The following is a 21511-nucleotide window of genomic DNA, read 5'->3' as shown; positions in this document are numbered from 1 at the left end:
TAAGACTTCTGTTGTTCTTAGGGGTCGGCTCAGGGTGACGGTTTGATTCCTCCATGTTGTGGTTATGGTTAATGGTAGGGTAAGCCTCCAAGAATTAAAAATGAATGGAAATAAATGTAAAATGCATACAAATATAACATAAATATGGCTTTATAGAAAATGAACTTTGCATTAAACATGTCCTTTGAGTGGGTGGAGGACTATCTCGCATATCAAGATGTGATCATTTGCGCACATGTATCTTCAAAAAGCTCCAGGCTGATGACATCTTTGATGCTTTGAAGTTCTCACAGTATTTGAGCCTTTGTTTTTGATTCCAAGCTCAGAGTGTAGTTGGATTGTCATGTTTGTGAACTCCAGCTGTGATAATTGACTTGGAGGAAACTTGTGATGTACGTTGTTGACTTTGATAATCTTTTGCACACTCCAAAGTCTACTACTCTGTTAGCTCAGTGACGTAGAAGGCATACACTCACTTACACATTAATCTTGTATCTTTTACCAATAGGCACACACACACATACACACACAGAGAGCGGTGGAATGTAGTGTTTTCATTCCTCGACCTGAACTGTCAATCAGAGGAACTTGGCTCTGTGCTGTTGAAACACCACCATCCAAGCTGCAAAAAAATTCCACCCATACCACCCACTTACATGCACAAACACACATTTAGTACACATACACACTTGCTCACAAAAATACACATACCCTCCCACTATGTGTCAGATTTATTTCCATCTGGATAAGCAGGATATCCATCTCCGATAATGCAATTTCTGCTGCACAGTCTGTAAAGCAACTAAAAGTCAATAGCTGATGAAAAAGCACTGTACAACAATTCTCCCTGCCATTTCTCAAGCAGAAGAGTGATTGCCCTTCTCATGGCCTGGCGTCTGATTGAAGTTCTATCGAGGAATTTGTTTTACAGTCAGTCAGATGTCTGTTTAATTCCAGCTCTTCCTGAAAAATGGCCAGTGACGACAGCGGAGGATGTATGAGTTCAGAGATCAGGGTCATTGCGATTGCATGTTTTGCCTCTAATCGTCTGGAGGATGGTTATGTTTGTCCTTTTCCCGTTTCCTAAACACATGGGTGGCAGGATATTTTCAATTTAGTGGCCATGGATTACAGTCTCTTACTCCTTCTTATGTTTCATGGCCCTGGATGTGTCTATAGATATAAGTGTTCGCACCTTTTTGTATTTCTTCCAGTTTCCATGCTACATACTAATGGACTGCTTCCTGGAGAGTAAAAGGAGCTGAAAACCCATCAGTGCCAATGTTGGATACAGTAGGATAAGAAGACACCCTCTAGCAGATAACTTACACTTCAAAGCAAGGATAATTCCAACATCTTGTTGCTAATTCAGGTATTAGAAAGGAATAAAATATGAATATTCTTCTGTACTTATTGGTGGTTTAGTAATTGAGGAATCAAACCTCTTTTTGCCTCCTCTCCACCTATCTGTCTTTACTAAGATCATCATCCAACTCCACCCCCTGTTTCTCAAAGAAATAGAGCAGAGAGAACATCAAAGTGTAGAGACGCAGGGTGGCCAGCGGTCAAACAGCAGCATAATTGCATCATCATACAAAAACAAAATGTCACTGGGTGGCCTTTTAATGACTCCCTCCTCCCCCTCCACCATCTTCTGTGGACCTGCAGCTATTTTAGCTGCTCGGTGTATATTGTATGTTCAGTGGACACTATTTACAGAGGGAGCCTTTTCACCAAATGGTAGCACTTTTGATCTTTTTATTCCCTACTGAAATGCTCACTACAAATGCTTTACACAGTTATTTTTTCCTCTGTCGCCGACCACCTTTACATTTACAGCCTGCAATGTTTGGGCGTAACTAGTTTCATCTAACTGTAGTGGTTAAAAAACAAACACCACAGCAGCTGCCCTTTTATTTTAATTGCATTGTCCTCCAACAATTTAAAAAATGGTGATAACAGTACTGCACCTTGTTGTAAATTTATGTTTACATGAAGCAGTACTCTGAAACAATTTACCCACTTTAATGTCGGACTTTCTCCAGATTGTGACTTGTGCCACAGTCCGGTTAGTCTAATAACCAAAAATTCACAGTTTCCATCTGCACATATGGCTGCACAGGATCTGAGCTTGTACATGAGCAGAGCATTTGTAGTTTATTTGAACAAAATTGTTCCTGGTTCCATTTGGCTAGTTAAATGTGATTTACACTTCTGAAACATGTGCTGTGTTTGGAGTGCTTATCAACATTTGATCTGTCTGAGCAGCTCTATGTTACAACTAATGGGGCATTTTGTAGATCAGTCAATGCAGAGCAACAGGAGGCAGTGGTTTTATTTTCTACCTGTGAACTGTCAATGCTTGTGATTATCTTTTCTTTTTTTTTTGATTAACAGAAATACTAATGTCTGGTCTTTAGTGATATTTGCTCAGCTATTTTAATTTGTATGATGATTTTTGGGAAAGGTTAAACACCAGCGTCATTTTAAGAGGTCCACTGGCCTTTTGATTTAATAAAAGCAGCTTCTTGCCTTTTAGGAATAGTTGTGGCTAAGATTGCATTTCCATTTTAAAATATAGTCAGTTGTGCATGCCTCCCCTGTATTCATAGTGTGTGAGTGTGTGTGTGTGTGTGTGTGTGTGTGTGTGCGCGCACTTAGTTGAAAGCCACAAGCAATGAGCTGTGATACTAAATGATTCCTTCAGTTTTTCTTTCCAGACTCCCTACAGTTCCTCCATCTGTTTCTATGCTGTTAGCCTAGCATAGCATATAGACTTCATGGCACCCCACTATGCAAATATACATTGTTATATAAACAAGCACATATACACTGAAGGCAAATATACATTCTTTTACTCTGGGCCAAGAGGAATGTGTGCCATGAAGCCATGCTGACACTGTGTAGTAAGACTGAATGAATGAGAGGCAGGTGTACACAGTCAGAATACCCTCGTAAAATGATTGCCAACAACCACTTAGAATGTACAAACATAATGATCATTATTAATTATTTTAGCATGGTAATGTTATGTGATTAATCCTTCAGTCTCATCTATTAACATACCAGATGTACAGATCCCAACAGTGTTTTTTTTTTTTTTTCCATAAATCAAATTAATTACATTTGGAATAGAAAAACGCCAACAATCCTTAATTTCCAAAACTGATTTCTGTACCTCACACTTAAGGTATCTGCTGAGAGCAGCTGTCAGTAATACTAATTTGGCAGCAGAGTGCATACATCCCTAATTTGCACACTGAAACCAAATGAAATTTGGCTTTTATGTTTGGGAGAAAATTTTATCACTGGGTTTTTTCCAAAGTGTGTATCTTTTTATCTTCCGGCACAAAGAAGAAAAATTCAGCCTGTCGTTTTAGTCTAAAAATTCAGGATTTTCTTCAGCCCACTATTCTGTAACTTTTTGGTCTGATTTTTTTCATCCTCAGCCATAGCAGCTTCAGCACACATTATGCCAAACAGTCCCAGGGGTATAAGGAACATGGGAGATTCGTTTTGGGCACATCTCGATGTGTGGGAGGTCATACCTTCGAGGTCAGACTGCCTGCGACTTGTTCAGCTTACAAACAGTAGCGTTTAACTGTGAGTTCTGCTTTGAAACCAGAAAGTGTCTTCTCAGATGGAGCTAAGCCTTCAGTGATTTTTTTTTTTTTTTTGTCATCTGGATTGGCAAGAAGCAGGTGTTGTAGGTGAGGTGCTGTCTTTGATTAAATACTGTAGCAGCCGCGCTGTGTTGTGTTCATGGCCATGTGGCGCATTGGTGTTTTATTCCTGCTGTTTGGTTCTAAAATGTTTGAGAATAGTGTGAATTGACAGAGGCAAGGGTGCATTTGTTTGTTCAGTCCCACAGCGCATTTGTGGGTTTCTGTGCTCTCTGGATACCACAAGAGAATTGTGGGAGTTGTGTGAAAATTCACAGTTAAGGTGCAAATATTCATAGTTGAAGTAAAGCTTTCACATTAATAAAACTTCTATTTGAATTAAGATATGGATGCTACATTATGAAAAACAAATGTGATTCATAGTAAACTCTTACTGAAATATTCAGAGCTGAGGACTGATTGAAACAGTCATTTCAATTAATCAAAAAATAAATCACCATTGTATGGAGGGTAACACATCTATGATCAGTCTTTGTGTAGGTTACAGTTGTATGATTTGGTGGACATTTGAGTGTCAGCATCCCAGTTTTCTCTTCTGCCATCTTGACTTTGTCTTAACTTTTTGACTTTGTCAGCCTTCCCCTCTACCCTGTATCATGTCTAATTATCGAAGTCAGTGTGTGTCTACAGGGAGCTCCTCAATACCTCCTCATCAAAGCCTCTGTTTGTGTTTGGCTGTTTATCTCTGGCTGCTATTCTAGGAGCTCTCCTGGAGCCCTGATGAGACACAAGCGTTCACTCCCTACGGAGGTTTATACTGTAAGCTGTCACTGCACCTCCAGTCATTCAAATCACTGCCAAAATGAGATTTTATCTATTTTACCTCTGTTGCTCTAGGAGGGTGCATTGTTTCTTATCTTTCAATCTCTTTACATGGTGTGTATGTATATTCTCATGCGTCTGTTTGCTGATCCGTCGTTCTGTCTCGCCACCTCAGTTGAGATAAATCTAACCTAACGAAAGGTATGCCAGAGGTGATTTCCCCATCAAAATACTTCCTTTCCTTCTACTTCTTTTATCCTCCTGTTTTTTGCTCCATACATACTTGAACATTCACATTTTTGGCCCTTTTCTCCTGTGACCCTGCCACCCACCCCACATCTTGAGGGTGTTGAAGGAATCCTTCAGGTGTTGGTGAGAAGACGTTTCTCATTATGATAACTAACACCACCTTTGGTCCTCACAGATCTGCTGTGTAGAAAAAGAACAACAATAGCTTCAGATCTACTGAGCTGCCTTGTAGGGAGGAACAAGAAACCTGATTTGTAGAGTATAGGTGTTTGGATGGGGAGGGGGATGTTGGGAGAAATGAGAAATATGGCTGTGTTTGACAAAGCTTATTACCTCTGCCAAGAGTGTTATATGATCCATCAGTAGATTACGTAAAAATTGCTGCACAGATTTGTGTGGAACTTGGTGGAAAGCAAGAGCATTGACCAAGACAAAAAAAACATCCCATAGACTGTATATAAAGAGGAACAATTCAAAGTCCATGTCTATGTAAAAGTGAAACCGTACTCCTGCAGTTATAGCAGCATCAATATGAATTCTGTGGCATAATTTGGAGTCTGATTCCACATATTAGAGGCGCTGGTACTTCATGTCCTCCTGTGATTCTTCCTTTGCATCTGTCACATTCTTGAAGGTCATTGTTCATTACACCCGTTAATTGCCTACTGTTATTTCATCCCTTAACCTTTGAGACAAACTGATGAGGAAAATGAGGATATGGAGAAATATTAGTCTCATAAAATGTACCTTTAAAAAGTTCTGAAAGCAGGGAAAGTGTATTGGATGTAGCCTACACTTGGAGCATGTGCTGTACATGTTTGGCCCATGTCCCATTCTAGGACCTATGCTTCAGTCTCCAGAGGGACATCAAGGCATTTTGGCATCATTTTGAGAGTGCTGTCGCTATGGCCATCTTTATATACCGCTTATGGGTGAGCCCTTACATTTTTTGGAGCAGATCCATAAAAAAAGGCAGGGATTGGATTACAGGAATGTGGGGCCTTGGTGTGTGAGTGCTGACCTCCTCCAAGGCCCCTTTTTTATAGATCGGGTTAAAATATAAAGAGGGCATCCTTGGCCCATGTCCTACCCTTCTGCCAAGTTTGATTAAAATTAACACAGTAGTTTTGCATAATCCTGCTGACAGACACAGACCAACCAAACATTAGAGGATGCTGAGGCCTTGGGGAAGGTTTACACCCTTAATGTGCGGTTAAAGTTTGGCAGTTGACATGTTTTTTTCTTAAACTGAAGTGTCACTTAATATTTATATCAGTGCAAAAGGTTAGGAGTAATTTCTTTGTAAGACAGGCCCATAAATATCAAAAACCTCCATCCCTTCATCTGCCAAACAGACTATGCCTAGCGTCTCAGGTGCTTGTGGCAGCCAGCAAATGTAAAGGTTTTTTATTTAAACTTTGCTGCTTGACAACATGTTTCTGTTTGCATTGTTTGTTTGATAATACTGGTGCTCTTATTTTTGTATAACCTTGATGCAGATAAGCAGTAGCAACCCCTAGATTTGTCACATGCAGCCTACTTTAATATATATGTGTATATATAGACCAACAACTCAAATCCCAGATAATGAAGATTTCTGGTGCTAGTATTTCTGGGGTGTTACTGCACATCTGCTTCAAGGTTCCACAAAAATTATTGGATCAAGATGATGAGAGTACCCAAGTGCTCTGTCACGTCACACTGACAAAAACATAGAGTCGAACTGCAAATCTGAAATAATAGGGTCTGAAATTACATACTGCCACAGGAGCCTAAAACTTCCAGAATGATGTGGCCTAGTTGTTAGGTGTGGGAATAATCTGAACATACTCTGATGAATTTTCTTATTCGACCTCAAATCTAATACCTCTATATAATCTCATTCTGACATGGTAAGTTTCCACCATTTTTCAGTGTAATTTTTAAGTCACCTTTTGAGTTTGATATTCTTAAGTTGTTAGACAATAGATGAGATTTTGTAGGATGTGCATGTGGAAGGGGGTTTCTTTATTTGTGTGTATTGATAAATGAATGTTTTGTGCATCGGTGCTCTGATGGTGATGTATTTGACACCGATTATATTATTCATATCTCTTCTGGTGTGACATCTGGGTTCCTTGGAAAACTAAATGTTTTTGGTGTTGAATAGAACCTGTGATTTTTTTTTTCCCCTGTTATTTGCATAAAAGCACCCAATTTCCAATAACTGTGTTTTCTCTATAATTATTCTTTTCATACATAGTTTTTTTTGTCAAGCCCGCCCAGTTGGAATTACACGTGGGCCAAAATAAGTATTGTTTGTCCCCTGAGAAGTTTACAGCTTCTTTTAGAAGTAATGTTTCATTTAAGAGCAGAATTATGGTTTATGATGGCAGGAATTCACTAATGACTGAGCTGCTGTGAGATTGTTTGTAGCTATGCTATCTCTTGTACCTTTGAGTTTTGGGAAGCTCAAATATTGTCCCATTTAGTGTCAGTAGCAGGAGAAAAAATATTGGATATTTCATTTTCATGGAGATGCCAGAGGCTACATCAAGATAGAGGCAAAAGGCTTAATGGAGTGAAAGGGAGTCGTTTTGGTGAGGGTGAGCATGTTGTGGAGGATTGTGGGTCATGGTGGATCTGCAAACGAAGGCGCGTACTACAGAGATACTTGTCCAATTACATGCTTCATAAATAGCACATTCTGCTGCTGATCTTGTGTTGCCATTTATCAGCTGCCTCCTCTGTTGTTGCCTGGATTGGACTGACACAGAAATGTTGTTTGACACACTTCTTTATATTTTTCAGAAACTACATGAATTTTAAGTCCAAAAGAATAAAACCATACTGCAAAAACAATAGCCGTCTGAACAGAATAAAATACAAAACAGGATTTTAAAATGACTGCAAAAAAGATGAATGTGAAATAACTAATAGTACGACCTTTGATCACTAGTATTGAACCTTATTTGTTGTTTCACAGGTGCCAGGATGGATGAGACGGAGAAGTATAAACAGCGTCTGGAGGCCATTGCGGTGAGTCCATGCACACACACACACACACACACACACACACACACACACACACACACACACACATACACACATTTATATGCGTATACAAAGAAAGGGTAAAGAGACTAAGCTGTGCTGTCTGAGCTGTCCATAGCTTCTGAATAATTTAAGGAGTGTGCAGTGTGGTGAGCCAGGGTGTCCCTGGTCCCACGAAAACAACACCAGGTTACCAAGGGGACAGCTGCTCAAAGTATTATGGGATATAGAGATACCTGAAGTCTATGGTGACAGTGTCCTTGTAACAGATGGTTGACCAGGTGTCCCTGTTTTACTTTTTCCCAGTGATGTTTTATTCACTGCCTTCCCTTCTCTGTCTTTTCTTTGTTTCTGTTTATTAATTTACACCTGCTAGTTTATACCACTTTGCTTTTTAGTATATGTTTAAACAAGATTTTAATCGTCTTTCTCTCCCTCCAATAAACTCTTAATTCATTCATCTTTTTTTCTTTTTTTTTTTTTAATTCTTCCCTGACCTCCCTCTTCTAGGAGAAGCGTCGGCTCCAGGAGGAGCAGGACAGAGCGAGGAGAGAGATGGAGGATGAGAGGTTGAGACTACAGCAGCTCAAGGTCTGACAAACACAGGCTGATCCAACAGTCTTATCCGTTCACACTCACATGTATCCATAAGCAGCCTCAAAGTGATACTGAACACTAAAACAGTTTTTTTTTTGAGCTGTAAATAGCATCATATGACTCAATTGTAACAAAACTCATCAATGTTGGTGATAATGAACCTAAACATGTGCAAATATGTAAAAATCTGTATTTTGGAGATGATAGCTCAACTCACCATTTTCTATTTGAAAATATTCCTGAGCCCTAGTTTTGTTTTAGTATGACTCTGTATCATGAAACTGGCATTAAAAAAAGTCTATATTACCGCCGCTAATCAAAAGTGTTTAGTCCACATGTCCTTCAGGCAGATTCTACATCATTCATTTGAAATGGGTCAAACCAAAGCCTTTTTATCATTCTTTAGTAACTTTAATTCTTTTTGTCAGACTGAGATTGGCCTCATAAAACCACTACCTGGATTGAATTATTTGTTTGTTGGTTTAAATCTGAAGTAATGTATTAAAACACCACATTGACACAACAACACAGGCTTTAGATTTGCTCCTTTTGTTGGGGTACATTTAAGAGCACTTCAGGGACCTAGTTCCCTGTGGGAAAGTACTGTTTGATGGCAGGAAAAAGCAGCAAAAACCTCCAAATAAAAACATACATGTGAATAGATATTGACTTTTTCCTATTTTGTTTAAGAGGTAAAATCAGTATACACGCTCAAAGTAACCCTTTCAAAACATCAGATGGTTCTGCATATGCATCTTGTGATTGTCTGTTATACGGATGTCCCTGAACTACTCCTGTCTCACATCCACACCTGGACATTCAGACTCATCACCTCCATCTCAGCTTCTTTATGACTTTGTAGCTGTTTTCAGAATCATGCAGTGAATGGAGTTAGACTCAGAATGAGGGTAAAGTCAGACTTAAGTCATTCTCATAACTAAAATCATCTGAAGACTTACTGCAAGTTGTTAAGAAGCAAATAGCCTCCAAATGTATATCTTTTTCACAAAAAGTCAGTCTCATATGAACACACGGATGAACTATTCAACCTTCCACACTTCCTGGCTCTCCTAGTTTCAAGCAAGGTTAGAGCCAAGCCTTCCGTTGATGAAGGATTTTGCAGTCCAGTTTCTCTGTGAGTGTTTACACACAGTCACAGAGCTGCTCTATTGTTTTCACATCACTTCCAGACTGGCGTTTCCCACTTCCTACTCCACTGTGTAGCACTGCCCTGAGGCACATTCCTCAAATTGTATGCAGTTTGTACTGCGTATGTTTATGTGCATGCAGGTATATGCACATATACAGTTACAGTTGTGTCCGAAGGAGTTTTGCATTTGCTCACTATATCTGTGTGTGCACAAGTAATAAATAAACATTTTCATACAAGAGTAAACTGTAAGATGGAACACAGCAGATTTATTTTCACATACATTCTGTCATCCAAATTAAAGTGTAATCGTCAGCTTCGACACTGACTTTCGAACCCAGGACAGATATGTGGATGTGATAGGAGGGAGCAGCAGTTAAAGCACAGCTACTGACCTGCAAGAACATTTAGAGAGTTTCCAGCCAGTCAAAGGCAGAGGAAGGGGAACAGAGCAGGGCTTGTTCTGCACTGGAAGAGAAAACACAAAGATGGTTTTGTGACGTTTATGGTTAAGTAGGTAGCTACTGGCTAACACTTGCCGGATTTTGGAAACGTGGGGCCATAAGCTGAAAGGAAGCAGAGGTTTTCAGATGTAGGAACCTCAAACCCGAAGGTTGTAGATATAACTGAGCTTTACTGGAGGTATCTAGTGTTAGATCACGGCAATAGGACCACATATAGTTCTAATAATACCTCTGATAATTCTGGCCTTTTTACCAGATGGAATGAAGTAAAGTATTGTGGAAAATATTGCAATAGCAGTATAATAATTATACTGTCTCATGAGCCTACTTGCTTGGTTATTAAAAATCATCAGATTACTGTTGAAGGTGCTAATATCTTCATGCACAGCACAATCTCTGCTGCATAAACAGAATGGTTTGTCATTCCTTTGTTATAGACATGGAGACTGAGAAGACCACATGCAAACATATGAAGTTATTTTTATCCTTATTTATGTTTTTTTTTTTTTTCTGCAAGTAACATAATTGTTCATTGTGCAGCCATTTACCACTTAACTGACTCTGTTTTTATAAGAATTGACAATCTGACACAGTGCGCAGTGCGGACAGGTCACTCGAACTAAGACCATCTGGTTCTTGTACAACTGTCATACAAGTCGACATGCTGCCACTGTCGCCTAATTAACTCTGATAAGCCAGAGAAAAGTGTATGAACATGTTTGCGTGAGATTCTTCTTTGTTAGATTATCTTTCTGCTACTTTAATAGAGTGTTTGATTTCTCCATCATGCAGCTTAGTTTGCCTTTTGTTATAGGTGAATAGCTAATGTTGTATCAAACAACACAAAACCATTAATTAATGTTGTTTTTGTAAAGCTAAGTTAATTTTATCTATAAAGAATTCCTGCAACAAACAGAAGTGGAAAAAACCAGAGAACATAATGGCAGGTTTAGTTTGATAAGCCTGACAAGTGGTGCGGTAGCCACTATTATAACATCACTTTCATGTCACTTCTGTTATTAAATTTCTCTTTGTATTTATGAAGTAGATTATCACACTTTGTTAATTTTCATTTTCCTTCATTGGCACTGAAGGACAGTAATGTGTTTCCAGCTTGTATTCAGTGTTTACAACATTCCCATGTGGCCTTGGATAGCTTATGTTATTTTTATTTTATTTTATTTTTTTTCATGAACAATAGAAACTCCTACAAACCGCCTTTGCAGTACACGTATGTCTCTCAGTGTTATATTGTTGTACTTAAAATATAATGTTTAGAACATGGTGTTAAAAGTAGCCAATTGTTGTGCCCTTGTGTTAAATATGACAGTGTTTTAAAGGGAATTACATAGCCTCAGCAACCGAGAGTGGTGACAGAGAAGATGAGGTGTAAATTGCACATGCTATAAACTCAAGAATGCATTTGACAGCTGAGATGAAGATTAATGATGACAAGTGTTTTGTTTTTTTTGTTTTTTTTTCCTGCCACATTTTTCCCTCATTCTCACCACCTTCTACATGAGAGGAGACGTTCCACCCTTGTCCTTGAACCTGATGGAACCTAGTGAGAGACAAATATATATATTTTTTATCCTATTCGAGTTGTGCCATGGTTAACACAGGATGTTTTTCTATTTAAAATATAATACAATTTACAAGTCAAGAGTCATAGCATTTGGTAAAGATACTAAAGTAACTCCTATTTTCATGTTAAACAGCTCAGTGGACTGCATCTCTTGTTGCATATGATATACTTCACCTCATTCTTGGAGCTTGACATGAAAAAGTATTAAAAGAGGTGAAAAACACTATGTTTGGTCATACTAAAGTTGCAGAAAAATCTTCAACAACTCTAAACAGACTGTGGAGAGTGAAATTAATGATAGCATCTTTTTTTTATGGTGTAGTCTCTCCATTGGCGTATTTTCACAATTTTACAACTGCAAGTGTCTTAATTTGTGGATTTATGTTAGAAACTGAACACATCATGTATGGAAATGATGGCATGATTCAATCAGGATCAAAACATTACTCCCTTCCTAAATGAGGTATCACCTCCCTATCATGACATTTATTTATTTATTTATTTAATTGGTGATAGTTTAGATATGATTGATTTGATAGATTTATTTATTTATTAAGTTATTTTGTAAATGCAGCATACAGAATGAGACATAATAAATCTGTAACACTACACTAATATTCACACAAATACATAAAAACCTGCTCATTCTCAATTTACCATCCTAACTTTTTTGGCTGCATGTGATTAACTACATGTGTTTGGAAATCTTTTCAGGTATTAGCATTATCTTTTCACATTATCACTGATAAAAATGTAATGTATTATTAGTTAAATGGTGTGTTAACAGCGGCTGTTAAGTTGTATACCTATTCACTATTACAATACTTTACAGACAAAAGTGTTTAATACATCATGTTGTAATATTTCTCTTATTTTATATGTAAAATGATGGGTATAAGTGTTATTTTTTACAATCCAATAGCTTGTCGGCATTTAAAATAAGTTCTGTGATTAATATTGTTCTTTCTATGAACATATTAGCTGCTGTTGCTATTTCAGCAGTCGTGTTATGCTGTATGAAATCAGCTTCTAATACATTTTGCTGTGTGTTCTAAATTGGATTTTTTTCTTTGTTTAGCCTTTTAACCTATGTTGGTCATGTAAAAGGATCAAGTACTAGTAATAGTAATAGTAGAATGATGAGCAGCAGTAGTTATCAATACATTCATACTGAAGATTTCCTTTTCGACCTTGCAAAATTCAGGCTTGTACACACTTGAAGATAGATTCTGCTCATTTAAATTTTATTTTGTCTTTGTCTTAATCTGCTTTGTTTTGTTTTATTTTGTTTCTTTGCATGTTTGAAATAATTTTTTTTTTAAAATGATATGTGGTCATTATTAGTCCACATTATAAAGACTTTCCATGAGAGAAGACTGACATATATATAAAATGTCATGATCCTTTTTAATAATTTTAAAGATCTATTAGGATTTATCTTCAGAATTGGATTATGACAGTAAGCTTTCTGGCCAAGTTACACAACTGACATCTTTTTACTCCTTTAGTGCAATTTAACAATAAATCAATATTACTTTTGCCATTGTCACTGAATTTCCTGGAACCATTTCAACACAAGCACAGCATGATCACACGTCTTTTGTACAATAAACTCAAAAGTTCTCCTTTTTCTTCCCTCTCACATCGTCTCTCCTTCCAGAGGAAATCTCTAAGGGACCAGTGGCTAATGGAGGGAGCTCCCTTGTCCCCAACGTCCCTGGAGGCCCCTCGCTCCCCGCTGTGGGGATCTCAAGCCCAGGAGATCGAAAAGAACATTGACAAGTACATCCGCAGTTGTGCTTTTGAGTTATAAATATGAGACTTATGACTGCATGAGACCATGGGGGCTTGTAGAGTACGCAGAGTAGGAGAAACTTGTCACATGTTTTTCTAGTTGGAACTAAATGTTTTATTAATAGATGCAGTGTTCCCTTTTCTATTTTTGCTGTCTTGTAATTTTCACCCTTGTCAATTATTACGTATGCTTCGGCAATGCCAGTGCTGATCTCGGAGGCGGTGAGTGACAGGGTGGTTTAGACTGCACAGACAGGACTAGACATTTCTTTACTGCAGTGGACAATGATTGCATGTCCCTGAAGACAACACACCCAGTCCTATTATTGCAGAGCTCTGCAGCTCTGCCTGGTTTTTCTGAACACTTGTCACACACAATTGTACATGGCCTGTGGGGGACTTAGTTATTGACTTTGCTTTTAAAATGTGGCTACATTAGTTCAGCTTTCATTGGGATTATAGCATTACTTCATATTCGGTTCTGTGTTTCAAAAATAATTTAAAAAAAGAGTAGGTCTGGATTTGTTGGGCTTATTTTGTGATGCGTCGCCTATTTTGGTCTCAGGTTGCAGTCAGAGAGTCAGCGGTTGGCAGAGGAGGAGGAGAAGCTGAAAGAACAGATGGAAGACGGCCAAACAGTGAGAAACTTGCACACATACACACACACACACACACGCCCATGTTGAGTATATGGACGCAAAAGAGGATTGAAATATGTGTCAAACACATTTACTACATAATCTTCCATTAAGTAGAAAATTTCCCACAACTTCTGTCTGTGTTGCGGTGAATAATGCATTTCCTTTCTTAATGTACCTTTGATGTAGCACCTTCAGTTGAAAAGCAGGAACCTTATGAATGAAAGCGGCCCTTGACATCATGTACATAAACAAGTGAGCACTTGATCCACTCTAGAATTATTGTTTCACCCTAAGCCATGTGCAAGTAAAACAATAGAGCCGTCCCTTCTGTTCTACCGTACACTTCAAGGCCTTTTTAAAGTGTTTTTTTATTTGTTTGTTTTTTTTTTAAATATAACCGTCATACATTAATCTGGACCATCTCTTTCTAAATTCAGCTTCCATCGACAAGGCATAAATGTAACATTCTGTAGCTATTACAGACAATTATTCTTGGCATTGTTTTACCTCATCCTCTGTCTGAAACTACCACACTTTTAAGCAGGTCCTGGCAGGAGAACCTTTGCTTCATTTAGCAGACTGAAAATGAGTGACTCTAAATAGTTTGCAACTCAAACAGGCATATTTTATTTATTTTTCATCACTGAAAGCTTTCTGATTTGCAGTGAAATGTGATAATATGGTATGCTGACATATATTTCAGGGGCACACACTGATCTAATGTAGCTGAGTACCTCTGTGAGACATAATGGAAAGAGCTTGCAGAGACTTGGTCCTATATGACAGACAGTATAGGACATATGAACTGATTTAGTTTAGTCCTCTGTTTTCTCAAAGCTGGTGTGATTTTCTTTTTATTTAATTTGTTCTCTTACTGTATGCTTTGCTCAAGGCATAACAAACCATCTCACCATTCTAGCTGGAATGTGTTTAATACCTTTCCTTTTTACCAACAGGAGCCAGTTAACGTGGCAGAGACAGCAGCGGGTACGTGGGATCAGATGAACCTTTTGCCTCAGAGAAATGTTAAAATTCTATCCTGTTTTATAAAATTACATTTCCATATGCTTGTTGCCAGAAATAGTAATGACTATTGTAAACACAATACAGGCAATATGAGCATGAAATAAAATGTATTTCATAGGCTCAAACATTCACAGTATAAAAAAAGTCCAGTATTCTCAGCCCTGTATTTTGTCCTGTATAGTTCAGGACATAGTCGCATAACAATTCCTGTTTTGTTTTATTTTTTTCTATCAGAACTCATCAAAGAGGTTGTGCAGAACGGGGAAAACAATGTAGAAGTCTCAGGTGTGTATTGTGTTGGCTTGTATGTCACACATTGTATTTATAACACAACATTCTCATAAATCTCATCTGTGACGTGCAAATTCTAATCAAGTCTGTCTGCCTCTCATTACACTAAAGTAAAAACTATATAACCTCCTTTCCACACTCTCTCTTGCTCATTTCTGTCTTTTTATCTAATCATTTTCACCAACCTCCCAAAAAAAAAAAAAAAAAACATGAAATCCCCAGTAGGTTTGCTGCTCTGTATGCTTTGTATACACTGCTGTGAAGTGGAATTTGCATTATAAAGGAACAAGTGGTACACACATACCTATACTTCCCAAAGAGTTCACACATGACTTAATGAATATTTATTCATGATAATTAAGGCATGGCATATATTCTAATAGGTGCATAAGTTGCATCTTTAAAGGGCATGGGTTCATGTCACTGGGTGTGTTACTCAACCTGGTCAAGTAGAGGAGAGGGCTTTGAAAACAAATCCACCACTCATCTCCACCGATCAGCTATAACTTTCAAACCACTGACAGGAGAAGTGCTATCAGTATTGAATATTTCATAACAATGGAACATTTCACTGGGTTGGATATATTAGGTGAACAGGTGAACATTTAGTCCTTGAGGCTAATGTGTTGGAAACAGCAAAAGGAGCAACATAAGGAACTGAGTGACTTTGTGTAACAGTGATGACTGGGTCAGAGCATCTCCTCAACTGCAGGTCTTGCAGGGTTCCTATGTGTCCTGGAAAACCTGGAAAATGACTGACTAATTTTCCAGTCATGGAAAATGAGAAAAAAAAGTCAAATGTCCTGGAAATGGTTAAGTTATCCTGGAAAATTATGTATCCTCCCCCTGCCTTGTGACCTTGTGTACCTAAACTGAGATGAAACAAAGGAGATGGTTTTTCAGTGATTTATTGAAAATATACATATTTTTAGAGAAAGTGCTTGAGAGAAAGTAAGAGAGAAGAGAAAGTTCAGTTGGGATTGCCCAACTGAATATTGTAACTCCAGTTTGTCAGGCTAATGAAGTGCTACGCTGTAATTTGTGGCTGTGTTTGCATTATTCTAGCATACATTTGTCATAATTATATTTCATAGATAAATTATAGCCATAGACTGCACATCAAATGTCTGATTACCCACATTGTTTCTATGTTTATTAAATATAAGTTACAACTGTAGAAAAGAACACTTCCAAAGAATGAGGGGGACAGGGAAATGGATTAGTGTGTGATATGATGCCTTGTCTCTGTAGCAGCTGGAAAAGTCCTGGAAAATAATTTCAGGGAAAGAGTGGGAACCCTGTCTTGTTGGGTCCTGGTCCGCAGTGGTTTGTACCGACCAGAAATGGACTAAGTAAGGACATCCCAATCTCAGGCCAGTTGATCATCTGTGAGAGGTGTTGGACAAATAAATCAGATCCATGGAGGCCCCACCTCTCTACTTCCAGGACTTCAAGGATCTGCCGATAGCGTCTTGGTCCAGATACCACAGCACACCTTCAGAGGTCTGATGGAGTGTAGGCCTCAGATCATAGTTGTTTTTGTGGGAAAAAAAAGCTGTCCACACAAAATTAAACAAGTTGTAATTATATTTTTCTCCAATAGATACTCCGAGATCCAATTGTTCATTACACCGCTTTTTGTAGGCACTAACCACTTTACATTGGGAATGAACAACCACGCCTGGAGATGCTCTGACCCAGTCATTTAACCATCATAATTTCTTGACCAAGTTGCCCAGATCCCTTCCCTTACCATTTTGCTGTTTTTAACACATCAACTTTGAGGTCTACTTGTTCACTTGCTGCCTAATATATCCACCTCACTGACAGGTCCTACTGGAATAAGATAATTCAAATTAATGCCACTTTACCTGTCAGTGGTCATAATGTTATGGCTGATCAGTGTATATTTACATGATCCACTGACAAAAACTCTTCATGGCAAACATGACTGACATTTCTCCATTTAACAGAATGTCTGTAGGTCATTTAAAAGTTTTGAATTTGTATAAATGTATCATTCAATAGTCTTAACTGCCACCAACAACCATGAGCTTTTCTATGTGAAGGTCAGCATTTCTGAACACTTTAACTCTGCCACTGAACTGATGTATTGTTACTCTGCACTTATCTGATAGCAAACTTTTATATTCACCTACAATGCTTGAAAAGGATGATTTGTAAAAAAAAAACAACTCAAATTTGATTAGATATGATGCTGAAAAGGTCTTCAAAAGCATAAATTGTAAATGTGTGATGTCTGTAGACACCCTGTTTAATTTCAGTGCATAGATTAGCTCTATTTGCACACTGACATTTCTGATTGGAGTGAATTGCCTCCACACAAGCTGTGATGAAAGGTTGTTATCCTTGTTAATGAGTGTGATAGATTGATTACGTATTCATTCAGCATCATATTATGAAGAGTATTACCTCTTCTCATTGATGCAATTTCACAGGCTTCTCCTTTTCCCGAAAGTGCTATTAATTTGATTTTCTTTTGTCTTCAAAGGTGATGCAATGAAAAGTGAAATCTCACTGGATGAACCTGCAGCTGTCCTAACCAATGGTGGAAACATAGAAGTAGAAACCAGTCCCAGTGTGTCAGCGCAGGAAGATCAGTCCAACACCAACGGGCCGATTGTAGATACCAAGGGTGTTGTTGGCATGATGTCCAGCCCAGGTTTTTCTGAGGCAGAGTCTGGCCAGGTTCCAAATATCAACATTAATGAAGAGGAGGAGGAAGAGGAAGGGACCATGGTAATTAGAGCAGAATGTGTGATCATCACTGACGAAGGAGATGATGTACCTGAGGATAGTAAACCCCAGGAGAATGAGCAGACCATGCCGCCAGAGGAAACCCCCCTTCCAAATCAAGATGGAGTAGAAACGGAAGAGACTGTGACAGAATCAGAGAAGAGTGAGGCTAGGTCAGTCACAACTGAGGAGCAGCCACAAACTGGAGGTGGAGACATGGAAGGTGATGTAGAGCCAAATGAAAATGGCACAGAAGAGGACGACAAATCAGAAGCCCCAACGTCTGTGCTACTGCTATCCCCAGCCGAAGCTCAAGAGGGCGCTACAGTGGCTTCAGTACCCGTCTACTCTGAGACGCAGCCCTCTGTTACTATAACTGAGGTAGAGGCTGAACCTGCACAAGCTCCAGAGGGAGCTGAAGCAGCGTTAAAACCCCAAGAACCTGTCACTGTGGAGTTCCAGGAGATCCCTCTGGCTGAACCTAAGGGTAACCAGAGGACAGGAGATGGGCCAGGGGAACAAGAGCCCCTTCTGTCTCAGGTCAAAGCCCCCGAGACTCAAGCAGCAGCAGCAGGTAGCACCCCAGAGACACCGAGCCCGAACAGGGTCGCCCAGGGAGACGACACCAAGGCACCCAAACGTAAAACCTGCCAGTGTTGCTCTGTGATGTGAACCCTCCCTCCCTCCTTCTTCAGCCTGCCACCAACACTTCTGTTCCTTTAGATCTGACTCCTTCACCAGCCATTCTGTTTGACGCTTCCCTTTTTCATACCAGTGTATCTTCAAACTAATAACCATTCCCTCCTAACCCTCTGCCTTCATTCCTTATGTTCCTCTGGACATTTCTTCATCCCACTCCTGAGCTTTGATACTCCGCAAGGAAGTGAACTCTTTCCAACGTTGAAAGGAGAGGGGACGGGCTTGGACTTGTTAGCGTTTAAGTGCCTTGCTACCTAGGACTATGCAATGTGGACCAAAAAACCTGTGGTGTTTTCATACACCTGATTTTATTTTACCTGCTGGAACATAAAGCAGACCAGGAGCGTAAAAAAAAAACCTCATTTTAAATGCAGTTAACCAAATAAACAGACAGAACACGTATTCATTTATACTATTGTATCCACGTTTAATTCATTCTGGTAATTTTCCTAATGTAATTATTAACAGGAGGAGTATGGAGACCCAGAGAGGATTTTGTTGTTATTTAATAACTCTACAGCTGAATATTTTATTGATTTGAATAAATGGACTGAACATTTTATCCACTCTGTAATTACCATGCTTCTGATTCAGTATGAGATGGTTGTAAACACCAACGGGAGGTTTTTTTTAGACCAAATATGCTTTTTAAGAGATGCTCTAGAGTGTGTGAGCTCTGTGAATGTACATATAATATGTACAGAAAGCATGTGGATTTGCAAGTGACTGAGATTGATGATTTGTTGATTTGATGATTAAACTGGCATTTGTAGTACATCGGTTGTACTTGATATTCATCCAGCATCTCTGTTCTTGATACAGTTGACTTTTGCTGAAATCCACTGCATTGCGTCATTAAAAAATACACAAGATAATAATTAACCATGCACGTATCATTTATTTTTCTAGTTCCACTTGCAGTAAGACAGAATAGAATACAACAGAATACAACATAATAGATTAGAATGTCTTTATTGTCATTGTAACAAGTACAATGAAATTTAAAACTGCCATCCAATCTGTACATCATATTTAAAATCTGCTATGAACATACAAATAAAAGCAGCTAAAATAAACAGGTAAAAAATATGTAACCAGCATAACTCATTTCTTTCTAACTATATCTAACATTCCTTATATATACAGTTGCGGAAAAAATTATTAGACCACCTTTGTTTTCTGTAATTTCTTCATCATTTTAATGCCTGGTACACCTAAAGGTACATTTGTTTGGAAAATATGATGATAATAACAATAGCTCATAAGAGTTTAATTTAAGAACTGATATCTGGCCATTTTCCATGTTTTCTTGATAATAACCAAAATCAGTTAAATTCTTACATCAATAGCTGTGTCATTGTACTGTCAAAAACAGTGCTTTTAGACATTCCATGTTTTCTTTTCTGTCTGTTTTAGTCACATGATACACACAGGAGTTAGTACTTGATTGCATAACCATCGTTTTTGATGGTCTAATAATTTTTACTGCAACTTTATGATTGCATAAATATTTTAAGTAAAGACACGGGTTAGGTCTAACACCTTGAACGCAATCATTCGGTCACAGTCAACCCCTTCAAATCATACACTAATTTCTAGTGCTTTTCCTTCCGACCAACAACAAAATACAAAAAATATAATAATCAAGGTCTCAGTCTCTTAAGTTCTCATGGAGATTAAATAACACTAAAGGAGTAGTGAATTTTAGACACAAATGTCCTGAACTGTAATACACATTTTGTTCCATTAACATCACAAACACTAAACTCTCCTCCGTCTGTCCTCACATATTTTATTTTATTTTTACTTGTTTTGAATCCCCTAAGTGGCCAGATGCATCAATCTGTACAACTATAAACAGCTGATAGACATTTGGATTGGAAGGTCAGCTCCTTTAAAATGGCAAAAAACATATATCTATTTTTTTTATAGTAGAGTTAAAGTCAAAATACCTGCTGTACAAGAAGGAAAAAGAAGGTATTTAGCACATATGAAGAGAGCTTAAGTCCAGCAAAAGTCTTCTTTGATTACACAGTTTAGTGAGAGTGAACCAAGACAGGTTGGAGGTAAACACCATGTGTACACAATAAATAACCCAGAACTCAAAAACATTTTGTCATCTCCTAATCACAGAATCTGCTGGTTTAGAATGAACTCTGCTCCCTAGTATTTTGTATAATCAAACTGGATGTTGTGACAGCTACAAAGGCTAATATCCAAGCAGTTTTTCAACTACAGACACTGGATTGTAGATAAAAGTCAGTAGGCTGTCATCTGCCTTTCTATGATACAACTGGCGTCTGCCTCATCAGTTCTTCTGGACTCTAAAGACATGGCCCAGCCTGTGGAAGAGCTGGATCCACATCAGTATGAGGGTTTCCGGTTCCTAGTTGCAGAGGCTGTGAGCGAATTAAGAGCTGAGGCTGACAATGACCTTGGAATTCCCCAACTGGACGCACTACAAGGTATCAAACACTTTCACAACCCAAAAGTTGAACCTGGACTTTCCCATGTGGAATTTTCTTTATTGTGAAATCTCTGAGGACCTCAGTCCGCAGTCAGACCTCAATATAACCCAGTTAAACACAGCTGTGTGATTGATACTTGTACGTTGAAGTGACTGCCTGCTTATGATCCAGTATGGCTTCTGCTGGCTGTGTCTTTCTTTTCCTTGGTCTAATGTCTCTGAGCCATTGTGCTCCTCTTCCCTGTGAAGATCTGGTCCGACCTAAGGCACAACTATACCCTCATCATCTGGAGGGAAGATGGACTCTAATGGC

At 38.5% G+C, this 21511-nt stretch overlaps 1 protein-coding gene across 1 annotated transcript in view; it reads left to right on the top strand.

Annotated features, from left to right (window-relative positions):
* Positions 1-19508, top strand: part of palm3 (paralemmin 3) — a 47619-nt gene extending 28111 nt beyond the window's left edge. Inside the window, exons 2-8 of the mRNA XM_030149304.1 lie at positions 7660-7712; positions 8238-8318; positions 13184-13305; positions 13883-13955; positions 14915-14945; positions 15219-15269; positions 17788-19508. Coding sequence (XP_030005164.1) covers positions 7668-7712; positions 8238-8318; positions 13184-13305; positions 13883-13955; positions 14915-14945; positions 15219-15269; positions 17788-18704 — 1320 coding nt within the window. The 5' untranslated portion in view covers positions 7660-7667 and the 3' untranslated portion in view covers positions 18705-19508. The remainder of the gene's footprint in view (positions 1-7659; positions 7713-8237; positions 8319-13183; positions 13306-13882; positions 13956-14914; positions 14946-15218; positions 15270-17787) is intronic.
* The last annotated feature ends 2003 nt before the right edge of the window (positions 19509-21511 follow it).

The sequence above is a fragment of the Sphaeramia orbicularis genome, chromosome 1 (genome assembly GCF_902148855.1).
Source record: "Sphaeramia orbicularis chromosome 1, fSphaOr1.1, whole genome shotgun sequence".
Classification (NCBI taxonomy): domain Eukaryota; kingdom Metazoa; phylum Chordata; class Actinopteri; order Kurtiformes; family Apogonidae; genus Sphaeramia; species Sphaeramia orbicularis.
Note: the sequence above shows the minus strand (reverse complement) of the source record. Positions and strands in the feature narration are given on the sequence as shown.